Genomic DNA, 11543 nt, shown 5'->3' with positions numbered 1-11543 from the left:
TTGAAGAGGAGTTTCCAGACCCCCTGTTGGGATGCAGGCCATGAATATGGCTCTGGTAAAAGGGATGGGCTAGGGAACATGGGGGCTGCAAAGTGGGGAGGCATGTGAGGAACTGGGCATGGAGATATGACACTGGGACAGGAGGCGCAGAGGGGGGTGACGCTGTGCCCACACCTGACCAACGGCTGGTCATGCTGGGCCGGGTGAAGCCCACGGTGGGTTGCAGTTCACCAAGGACAGTGCTGAAGGCTGCTCCCTGCTCATGAGCTCAGGGATGGCTCACGTCGCCTAGAAGTGTGAAAAACCACTCTCTGACCATAGGGTGCCGAACTGTAGGGACCGGCAGCAAAGGCAGCCACAGACTCCCTCAGGCTTATGTGCCCCTAGGCCCTGGAGTGACCGCCTCCTGAGCCCCCCTCCTTTGTGGGTGCTGGCCCCTAACCCTCTATCACTGCCATGTGCCCACTAGTCAAGATCCACACTTCCAAAAGCAGCAGGCCTCGGTGTTCCTGGTCAAGCACCCTGCAGGCCTACAGTTCGTCCTGGGTGTGGTTCAGGAAGGCTTTGCAGTGACTGAGAAGGATCAGCCCAGTGCTGACACTATCCTGATGAATAACGCTCTACATCATGAATTAAGTTTTTCAAAGACTCGCTTTGTTTGTTTGTTTGTTTGTTTGTTTGTTTGAGACAAGTTTTCTCTGTGTAGCCTTGGCCATCCTGGACTCACTTTGTAGACCAGGCTGGCCTCGAACTCACAGCGATCCGCCTGCCTCTGCCTCCCGAGTGCTGGGATTAAAGGCGTGCGCCACCATGCCCGGCTAGACTCGCTTTTTAAAAAGAGGCACATGTATGTCTGCACATGGATGTGTGCATGTGCGTGCAGGTGCCCTTGGAGGCCAGAGGCATCTGATAGCCCCGAAGCTGAAATTACAGAGGGCCGTGAGCCGCACTCCATGCGTGCTGGGAACTGAACCTAGGCCTCTGCAAGAGCGTTATGTGCCCTGAGCCTCTAGGCCATCTCTCCAGCCCCTTAATTTACATCCGTCCGTGTGCATGCGTGCGTGCGCTCATGTAAGCGTGCGTGGGTACATGCCTATGTATGAAGCATGTGTAAGGGTAATCACACCATGTCCTGAGCAACTCAGGCTGCTAAGCTTCACAGCGAATGCCTTTATCTGCTGTGCCACCTCACTCACCTGGGTGTGATGTTGTCCCAGCACAGTGGCTCACACCTATGAACCCAGAGTGTGGAAGCCACCGTGGGGCTAGAGAAGCTGCTGCAGGGAGACCACAATAAATGAGGCAGACACACCCCAGCCGGGGCAGGGGCATGTAGCTTCGGAATGTGACAATTTATTTGGGGGTGAAAGAGGTTTCACTCCCTTTCCTGGCATCGATACAATATTGAAGAGCAGCAGAACAAAACGAACGAGACAGAGTGATCAGCACGAGCCCGCCCTCCCCTGGCCCAGAATCTAACGACACCCACATCCAAAATAAGCTATCTTCCCCACCGGAGGTCCTCCCTGAGGGGCGGGGCAGACTGGGGGCCCCGCCCCTTCATCCGTTGGCCAGCTTTACTACGTTCTCGCCATTAACCACTAGAGGCAAAGTTTAGCCAGCTGTAAGCTGGATGGTTGAACCACAGACAAAGGCAAAAACACTTCATCTTTAAAATGTGAGAGAAAAGAGACAGTGCCCGTCCCCAAATATAGAGCTATGTACGTATATTATATATATATATAGAATCCATTCGTGCAGTTCATCAAACGAGCTTCTTAAAAATTAAAAAAAAAAATTATAAGATACATATTTCTTTAGGCCTTTGTGTTCTTAAGTTAAAACCAACAAAAGAATTCTTGCTTCGCCCTCGGCCCGCGTGTGCCCAGCATCTAACTCGTTCCGCCAGGGCCCCTCAGACCCTCTGGCTCCATCCCTAGCTGATGTTACTCACACAGTTGGGAGTGGAGTCCTGGCTCCTTTAAGGACGAGGGTACTGTAGGCTGGGAAGTGGGTCCTTAGCATCCCCACCTGACCAGGTACCTATTCTTGCCTCTTAGTGGCTGTCAGAAGGGGTCCGGGAACCCCACTTTCTGGGCTTTCTGAACCAAGAAGAGAAGCAGACAGAACAAAACTAAAACCGTTTAAATTTTCTCTTATCTTTTAAAAAGTGATTCCTTGAACCACACAGACGCCCCCAGAGAGGCCCCCTTAGTCTAGTGCACTGGAACCCAGGGGTAGAACTGACCGGGCTGGGCTCCACCAACCACTGAAGTGCAAAACAAAAGAAAACAAAAGACACCCAACCGAACAAACCAGAAAAGTAAGGGAAAGGGGTGTTCCCTCTCAGGTCCCAGAGCCCAGAAAGGCCGGCCTAAGCCCAGACCCTTGACCCAGAGTCCTGGCTTTCCCTTTAAAGGCAAGGGCAGCCTGGGCTCTGAGGCCTCATTTGAAATGCGACCTTGCTCTCCATCACACCCTTCTCACTTAAGAGAGGGTGGCTTGACAGAGGAAGGAGGCTCATCTTGCTCTCACGGGGGCTGGGCAGCTGGAGGCGTCACTGCTAAGGCGGTGTTGCTCTGTACAGCCCTTGCACAGAGGGACTGACTGAGATCAGGACAAGAACCAAAACAGAGGTGGGTCCCAGCCTTCCTCTCAAAACCCAAGACCTAGGGCTCACCCACTCCTACTTCCTGACAAGTGGGTGGGAAGGGTGCATTTACAGGGCATGACCATGGGCGGGGGCGGGGAGGGGTCATTTCACATACAAAAATAAAGCAAACCGGACTGCAACTTCTGCTTGGTAATTAGGCAAATGAAAAGCAGCAAGGGTGGAGGGGCCTGCAGTAGGCTGATGATGCAGGGCTGTGTGGGGTCTGTGCAGCCTCTGGGCTCTGCTCTAGGCCAACCAGGAGAGGGAAGGAGGGTTCCGCTCACTGGCCGTCCCGCGCCTTCCCTGCATCCACGCACCTTGAGGCCTTGTGCGTGAGTCCAGAGGCATGCACGGAGGGGGCTCCTAAGCCTGCATCCCTTTCCCAACCAGGGTGCCTGTGGAGCTGTTGGGAACCACATGACCCAACAAGCTGGTGAAAAGTAAAAGCACAGGCTGAGAGGCCTTCCTTGGGGGAAAGCACCAGCACTGGGTCCAGTCGCAGGGAAGCCCCACGACTGCTACCTGCCTGTCCCCGGAGCTTCCTGCTAGTTCCTACATCAGCAAAGATGGCTTAGCCTACCCGCTGGCCTTCTCTGTGGTGCCTCCTACTCCAGGGGACCCACCAGCTAGCTCAGGCCTCCACTTCACCCTAACATTGCCACCTCACCTGTGCAATCGCTGCCTGACTATGTTTTCTTTAAATATCTTTCTCCCCCCACCTTACACTCTTAGGAATCCCACAATTTTTTTCTTCTACTTTTTTCTTTTCTTTCTTTTTTTTTTCACTTTTTAAATTTTTTTCTTTTTTTTCCCCTTTTTTTGCAAAACTAACTCTTTCACTTTCCTGTCATAAAATCACCTCTGAAAACACAACTTCTTTACAAAAAAAGGTCACAAATGACACAGACTCTCAGGAAAACACATTTCTATGGTCTCTGCAAACACCTGTAACTGGCACCCAGGTGGTGGCTCACCTGGGGAGGCGGGAGGGGGAAATCACCTCCGGGGACAGAGGCGAAATACCAGCCCTTATTTGGGGGAAAAGCCAATTGGCACTTGGACGGTATGGGAGCTGACACAGGACAAGGTGGGGCCGGAACTGTGGCCCCCTCAAACCCTGTGAGAGCCCCTGTTTTATACCCTGGGGGGAGGAGGGCTGGGGCTGGGCTGCAGGCCCTGGCGGGGCTCTGGGAGGGAAGAGCACCTCCCCTAAGACCGGAATACTTGTCCTCAGATCCCACGGCTCTCCTCTTCCCATGCTTCTAAGCAAGGTTCCGAGGGCTGTGTACACCGGAAGCCAGCTCTGGCTGCACACAGAGACATGCCACTCAACACTCAAGTGAACCCCAGGCCGTGCAAGGGAAGACCGGTGGAGCCCCTAAGTGCTGCCTGGGGACAGACACCTCCCACCTCTGTGCTCTCTCCCCTCTGGCCTGCCTACTCTCCTGGTACCTGGCCTGAATCTGGGGCTTTGGTCTCTGCCATTGGCATGGATACCTTGGTTCCCTAGCAGCAGAGGACAACAGAAGATGCCCAAGGCACCTGAAGTCTTCCCACAGGCTAGACTGTTAGGAAGCCTCAGCAGTTAAAAGCAAGCCGGAGGGGTGGGAGAGACCGAAGACGCCTGGGAAGTCTAGGCCTTCTCTTTCCCTCACATACAATTGCAACAAGACGCTGCAGCCAGGCTCTCCCTCTCTCACAGTCGCTACCATGCCACGTCTGCGGTGAAGGTCTGACTTCCAAGCTGACCATCCCAGGAAGGGGCTGAGGGCTCCATGTCCCCCAGCAACCTGGGACTGAAGAGGCCTGGCTAAGGCAAAGGAGGCCACGCCTTCAGCAACCCTGTTCTGAGGAACCGCAAAGGGTGTTGCAGGGGAGACTGAGGCCCTGCACCCAACACACACATGGATCCACACAAGAACAAGCCAAGGGGCGAACACACATGCACAGCCAGAAGTTTCCACAGCAGGTTCTTGCAGCACCTTTGGTAGAAAACGGAAGGGGCTTTGAGAAGCCCAGGGGCTGCTGCAGGGTGCTGTGTCTGCCAGCCCATCCACCTTCAAAGGGCGTTTTGGATGGAGATAGGGTGTGTGGGCCTGGTCCAGATGGAGGCAAGCAAGGAAGGGGACCTTGGGCCCAGACAATGCCACCCTTAGTGGCGTCAAGGGAGGGGCCCATTTTGGCCTCATCCTTCATTCAGTGCCAGGTGGTACTAAGAGACTGTGCCCACCCTAGGCAGGATCTCCTGGGGTCCCACAGCTGCCAAGATAGCACCGAGACCAGATGCTGCACATAGAGCAAGAAGCAAGCTAGGAGAGGCAGGGTGGGATGTGGATAGGTGAACCCCAAGTTCTGGGGGGTTCCCAAGAAACCACCTCACGGGCTCCACCTGCACAGTCAGGGACGGTGCCAAGGACACCAGGGAACATTTCTTCCTCCAGGACTACCAGTCCCATCCCTGGGTCAACACTGAGCCATTTGAGGCAAGCAAAGCACAGGCAGACGGGTCTGAGGGCAGGGATGGGGTGGGAACACAAGTATGACTCCAGGAAGGAGGCCCCCCAAAGCCTCCCTCCTTGGGGAAGCCCCTCACTTGCTTGGCCCAGTGCCACCACCACCCCCTGTAGCACCTGCCACCCCAGCTGCCACCTTCTCGAAATCCTCAGGACTGCAGAATTCCTTGATGGTCACGGTCAGGAGGTTGCTGGTGACATCTGTGACCACTACATTGGAGCACGGTGACATCTCGGGGCGCCAGTCCCCAGCCTCAGGCTCGGTGGAACTGGCACCTGTGGGCTCCAGTGCCTGGCCCGCAGCAGCAGTGACATCAGGAGGCACGCGCTGGCCGGGGGCGGCCACCTCAGGAGGGATGGACAGATCTAGCACCTCTGGCTCTCGCCAGTTGGGGGCAGATCTGCTCATGGTCTCGGGGAGTAGCTTGGGGGGTGCATCGTCTGGGTCGGAGGACTGCAGTGTGGGTGAGGGGCAGCCGGAAGAGCTGGAGCTGTGTGCATCGTAGGAGGCAGCTGCTGGGGTGTCCAGGAGCAGCCCAGGCCCCGAGGAGGGCACATCCGCTTTGCCCGCGGTAGAGGGCGCCAGAGGGGCGGGAGGGGGCTTGTAGAGCGCAAAAGTGCCAAACTTCATGTGGCGGATCTGGGTGCGGAGCATGCTCTCGCTGAACTTCTTGCTCTTCCCAATGACCCGGTTCCGCGACGGGACTTTGGGGCGGGCAAGCGCCCCGGTGCCCTGCGCAGTGCTGCCACCTCCCGGGCCCTTGTCAATCACCTTCAGGTTCAGGATGATGCGGTTCCGCTTGGGCTCCCGGGGCTTCACCTTGCGGTTGATGATACGCACCGTCTCAGAAAAGGGTGAGATGGGCGGGCGCAGGCCAGGGCTACCCCCTTGTGGGTCTGGACGTGGCAGGGGGCGGCGGGACATGCGGTGGCAGCGGCGGATGTCTTTCTTGAGCCGGTGGACCGCGGCGCTGGAGTGCAGCTTGGGTGAGGAGGCGCTGGCGCTCGGCTTGACAGAGAAATGCACATCACTGATGCGGAGGGCCTCCGCCTGCGCCCGGGCCTGTGGGCAAAGGGGCATGAGTGGAACCTCAAGCCTTCCTGAGGCCCCTGGACACCCGTGTTCCAGTTAGCCCTGAGATCCATCAGCATACGTTCAGGAGAATACCCGGAACAATCAGTGCCTTTATGCCCTTCAGACAGAAAAAGTAAAGGCCTGGGAAGCGCAGCTCAGATGATACAGTGCTTGCCTAGCATGCTGAGGGCCCTAGGTCCCAGCACCAAATAAACCTGGCATGGTGGGGCTGGCCTGGGTTACATAACACTCTTCTCTTTAAAGAAAAATACACACACACACACAATGTCATTCAGAAAGATGATGGTGTAACTTGCCTACAAGGGCCAGGTAACTCTCCCCACCCCCACCCCCTTTTCTCTATGTAGCTCTGGCTGTCCTAGACTTGCTTTGTAGACCTTGAATTCACAGAGATACACCAGCCTCTGCCTGCCAGCCTGGGCCAGGTAATTCTCAACGCTTGGTCTTTTTACTACCACTAAGCGTGTGTGTGGTGGTGGTGGGGCGACATGGGGGTTTCTTCGCAGGCCACTCTTGCTGACTCAGCAACAATGACAGGGACTCTGTGAGGGATCCCAGCCAAGCCAGGGACTCTCCAAGGGACTAATTCTTGGTAACAGAGAGTAGATCCTCTCTGCCCCATCCACCCTCACCATAGACGACCATCACTTCTACAAATGCCCCAGCCCCAGCCCCCCTCTGCACTCAAACCAGCGGATCCCAAAGCCTATACCCAGAAGCCAGTATGAGAATCCAGCTGGGTCTTCGGCGGGCACAAGACAAGGGAGCAGAGAGACAAGTGTGATCTCTGAGGAGACCCAGGGCCCAACAGCAGCTCAGCTGCTACCTCACGAGAACCCCAGCAGATGACTTAAAATGGAGAGGCAACACGGGCGCTGAATGAGTGCCAGCTGCCCAGGTCGACTCTGAATGACGCCCCCTGCAGGAGGACACCAGAGACCAGCCCCCACCCAGACATGGAGAACCCCAGCAGTTTCTAAAGCCAGGGTGGGACGTGGGCTGGGGACAGAGAGCCATGCAGGCCGCACCCTGGTGCTGCCACGACAGTTGTGGCTGAGGACCGAGCAGAGAGGTAGACACAAGGGTCCTGAGTTTACCTGATACTCCAGTTCCAGTGAGGCACCGGGTTAGGCTGGGAGGCCTTAGGAGTGGGAGAGTTGAGGTTCATTGCCATGGTTAATCTGACAGGGCCCCCAGAAAGAACCTGTGCTGGGGGGGGGGGTGTCTCCACCTCCAGTCCCTACACACTGGATGCTTAATCAGTACAAAGAGGAAGCCTGTACACCCCCTGAAGTCTAGACTGGACTGTGTGACCTTCCAGGGATCCCCTTATGTCTTTACCAGGTAGCCTGGCGCCCTCCAGAGAGCCGCACACCTGAAGGCTCCCTGGCTATGTACCAAGGCTGGGGCCTCACTGACACTAGGTGGCAGCACAGAGGGTACAGCTAGCTCCCAGGGCCCCTCTCTCCCCTTACTCTCCTCCCAGGCACATCGCTGAGGGAGGATGTACCATTCACTCGGAATCTTGCCTCAACTCCCTCCCCTCTAGTTTTTTAGGTTTTTTGTTTGTTTGTTTGTTTTAATGTGTTATGTATGACACAGGCCAGAAAGGGTCGTTGGATCATTTGGAGCTGGAGCTACAGGTGTTTCGTGGTCTGGCTCTCTGACAGCGCAGTACGCACGTACTCTTAGCTGCTGAGGCATCTCACTCGCCAGCCCCCACTGACTGACTAGGTCCTATGGAGCTCCAGTGGCGACAGATGGCCCCTGGAGTAGCAGGATGTGTGTAGATGGTAGACCCACGATGACAGCCTCCAAATCCCTCTTCTCCTTCCCTGTGCTGTCCTGAGCCCTGCCATGGTGCCCTCCTGTGATCAGCACTAAGAGTGCCTGCTGACCACACATCTGGAGGCAGCCAGCACTTGACAGGTGCTAGACCCCGGAGTAAACAGCTTTCCCTAAAGCATGCTTTCAAACTGACTATAAGAAACACCTCTTATTTTACAGTGTCTAAAGAGTATTGCATAAAATACAATTCTCGGGCTGCAGAGACGGCTCAGAGGTTAAGAGCAACGGCTGCTCTTCCAGGGGACCCAGGTTCAGTTCCCAGTACCCGCCTGACATCTCCCAACTGCCTGAAACTCCAAATCTGGGGATCCTCTTCTGGCCCTTAGTGAATTCACTGCACTTAGGTCTCGGAAGTATTACAACAGCATCACAAACGCTGCTCTCTGTGATGGTGAAGGCTTTTTGTTTGTTTGTTTGTGTTTGTTTTCCAAGACAGGGTTTCTCTGTGTGACAGAACCCTGGCTGTTCTGGACTCACTTTGTAGACCAGGCTGGCCTCGAACTCACAGAGATCCGCCTGCCTCTGACTCCCGAGTGCTGGGACTAAAGGTGTGCGCCACCATGCTCGGCTAGTGAAGTTATTAACCTGTTTTCTTTTACTGGGTGGGAAATGGGGATATGGCAGTAACCGTATACAGCCTCCCGGGACGCTGAGCATTGCCCTGGCCCCTGCACTGGCATCTCTCAACCCTGTTTCCTGTAGATGTCTTCAACTTCACTATTAGAACTATTCCCATATGTGAGAGGGGAGGTTAGCACTCTCAGCTCAACTGGGATGTTGAGAATATTATAGGAGGAGATGATTTGGGTGCCCCAGGAGCACTGCTGGGCTCCGAAACCACAACTTTTGAGAAAAAGGCATTTTGAGTATCGATATTCAATATTACAGCCGTGACCACTAGAGGGCGCTCCAGGGGCGCCGAGAAGCTGTCAACACAGCCAACCAGTCTTCCAGCTGCTCCGCCCACCACTCCTACCCGGCAAGCGTCAGGGTTAAGGTTGCTGCTGCGTTGTTATTCCCCAAAGATGCACAGCGACTAGGGACGGGGAGTAGAATACAAAACTATAAAATTCCAGAAGCCAATATTCCCCCCCACACACACACTTTTGCTTTTGCTCTACCAAGGTTAACCCTTTACGTCCAGTTCTTTGGCTGGGGGAGGGCGGGGGAAGGGGGGGGTACAAGAGTCTGCGAGACTGGTCCACCCCGCCCCTACTGAGCTTGGAGATCTTTGGACAAACTGCAGATTACGAGGTTCTGCATCTTACAGTCTCTTCTCCAAGGAGCCCTTCCTGTTTTTCTGGTGCCAAATTTGATGGGAAGACGACCTGGGGCATCCTTATCTTTTAAGGAAACTACGGTGGCTTGAGGCCACCTGCTGCCTTGCCTGAAGTGGACAACTGGGATCAGCTTGCTTTCCTCTTCCCGGCCTCTCTGTTTGTTCTTCCTCATAAAACCAAAACAAACCACCACCACCAAAAAAAACAAAAAAACAAAACAAAACAAAACAAAAATCATTCTAACTCTCCAAGATGGCTTCCTCGGAAGTTCTTCGCTTTGGTGCCAAACAGGCTGTTTCACCATGCCCCTCCTCATCTTCATTAGACGCTCCCTTCATTGGGGGTAGACAGGCTCAGCACCCGAAAGCTAGTAGTCCAGTGTGGATGACCAAACTCAGGTTGAAGTAACTTAAGGTCATATTCAAGTTGGGCCCGCAAGTGCTAGGGGGAATACCCTAAGGTGGGCAGCCACAGGGCTTTTTTCCAGGTTAGCCCATACTAGCTAGCTTCAAGTCTAAATCCTAACACAGGCCAGTGTGTTCACGGCTGGAGGAGATGAAGGGGCTCGTTAGCAGAAAGAGCTTCCTGGTCACCTCCTCTCAGGAGGATGCCCCACCTGCTACACCCACCGGCTTCCCAGAGCCCAGCAGATTCCCCCGCCCCAAGTTCCTGGTTTCAGTCCCTGATTACCCCGACTCCCAGGCCCTCTTTGGCTGGGCTGGCTGAGGCCTGCAGCCAGGGACTTGTCAGGGACACATAACCACCCCCTGGCCAGCTGGGGCCCCTCTGGAAAAGCCTGCTTGCCTAGGCAGCGGCGGATCTGTCCCTCCCTTGCAGGTCCTGTGTTGCGCCCTGGCTGGGGGCCCGAGAGGGGGCTGTTGGGGCTGGGCCAGGTTACCTTTAGGAGGAAAGTTTTGGGTTTGGGTCCCCTCTTCTTGGGCCCATACAGCTCACGTTCCCTTTCCCTGCAGGCAAGAAACGCCAAAGATTAAAAAGAGTCCCTTCCCGGGCCCCACTCCCCGGCCCAGCCCGCCTTTCCCGCTTCCCTGCGCGGTGCCCCACCGCGCCGGCAGCTTCTCCAACTCACTTCTGTTCGAAGGCTGCGATGAGCCTCGAATCCAGAATGTTCTCCTCTGGCTCCCAAGTGCTGTACCTGCCGAGTCACGCGTGCAGAAAAGCAAAATGAAAACCCAAGGGGCAGAAGCACTCCGCGAGGGCACCAACACGCACCCCCTACCTAAGGCCCAGATGCCTTCTTGCCGCCTCCCGGGTCCCCACGCCACCAATCCCACGACACTCACTTGATCGCCCACCCCTTCCATTTCACCAGGTATTCGATGCGTCCCTGAAAAACAGAAAGAAAGAAAAAATAGGGGGTGGGGGTGGGGAGGATGCAGAGACTCGAGGAGACGGCGGCGCGGGGGTGGCCGAGGGAGCCCCGCTAGCGGGAACCGCTGCGTCCCGAGGGCCCGCGGGCTCCCACACCGCCGCGGGGAACACAGGACCGTTCCGGCCGAGGGCTCACCTTGCGGATCCGGCGTTTGATGATGGATTCGGCCGCGAAGACCCGCTCGCCCACTGCAGACAGCTCCATCTTGCTCAGCGGCACCCACAGCCCATAATACTCCCTGCTCCCGCGGCCGGTGCTGCACCGCTCGCGCACGCGCCCCAGCGCTCAGGCCCCCGGCGGGCGGGCGCTCGGCGGGGCGCGCGCTCGCGTTCCAGCTGCGGGCCGTCACGTGACGCTCCGGGCCTGAGCGCTGTTGCCAGGACCTCCCCCTCCCCCGGGGCGGTTGCTAGGGAAAATGAGAGCTCGCGGGGCGGGGGCGCGCGCTGGATCTTAAAGGGGCCTGTTCTCTCCGCCGCAGTCCTGGAGGGAAAACGATGGATGCTTGGCTAGTGCCAAGCTGGGTGAGGTGCAGTACAATCTTACGTTGTCCCCCTTCATCCTGCAGGCCCAGGATCCCTGCCACCTCCTACCCTCTTTGTAATTCCCCACGACAGAATTGCCAGGCCCTCGACAGAGAGGTGCGATGAGCCCCCGGAGTCTGCAGGAGCTGTACATCCTCCTGTCGACGTTTGCAAACAGTTAAATATGATACAGCAGAAATGCATTCGCTGCAGCTTTGCCAGGCCTTGTGGGGATTTCTTTA

At 56.1% G+C, this 11543-nt stretch overlaps 1 protein-coding gene across 1 annotated transcript; it reads right to left on the bottom strand.

Moving 5' to 3' along the window:
* Positions 1–1333: 1333 nt before the first annotated feature.
* Positions 1334–11107, bottom strand: CBX6 (chromobox 6). Its single transcript, XM_084749502.1, has 5 exons — positions 10916–11107; positions 10692–10735; positions 10478–10543; positions 10289–10355; positions 1334–6229 (listed from the first exon to the last, which is right to left on the bottom strand). Exons 1-5 carry the CDS (start codon positions 10982–10984, stop codon positions 5243–5245), a joined length of 1233 nt encoding a protein of 410 aa, XP_084605628.1. The 5' UTR covers positions 10985–11107; the 3' UTR covers positions 1334–5242.
* Positions 11108–11543: the final 436 nt, after the last annotated feature.

This window comes from Acomys minous (genome assembly GCF_964271855.1).
Source record: "Acomys minous genome assembly, chromosome: 12".
Taxonomy (NCBI): domain Eukaryota; kingdom Metazoa; phylum Chordata; class Mammalia; order Rodentia; family Muridae; genus Acomys; species Acomys minous.
Note: the sequence above shows the minus strand (reverse complement) of the source record. Positions and strands in the feature narration are given on the sequence as shown.

Excerpts from the sequence above, each read along its gene's own strand:
- CBX6 (XM_084749502.1), bottom strand. The coding sequence starts at position 10,984 with ATGGAGCTGTCTGCAGTGGGCGAGCGGGTCTTCGCGGCCGAATCCATC. Across the intron at positions 10,544-10,691 it reads TGGAAGGGGTGGGCGATCAA|GTACAGCACTTGGGAGCCAG; the intron begins GTGAGTGTCGTG and ends GTGACTCGGCAG. Across the intron at positions 10,356-10,477 it reads ATCGCAGCCTTCGAACAGAA|GGAAAGGGAACGTGAGCTGT; the intron begins GTGAGTTGGAGA and ends TCTTGCCTGCAG.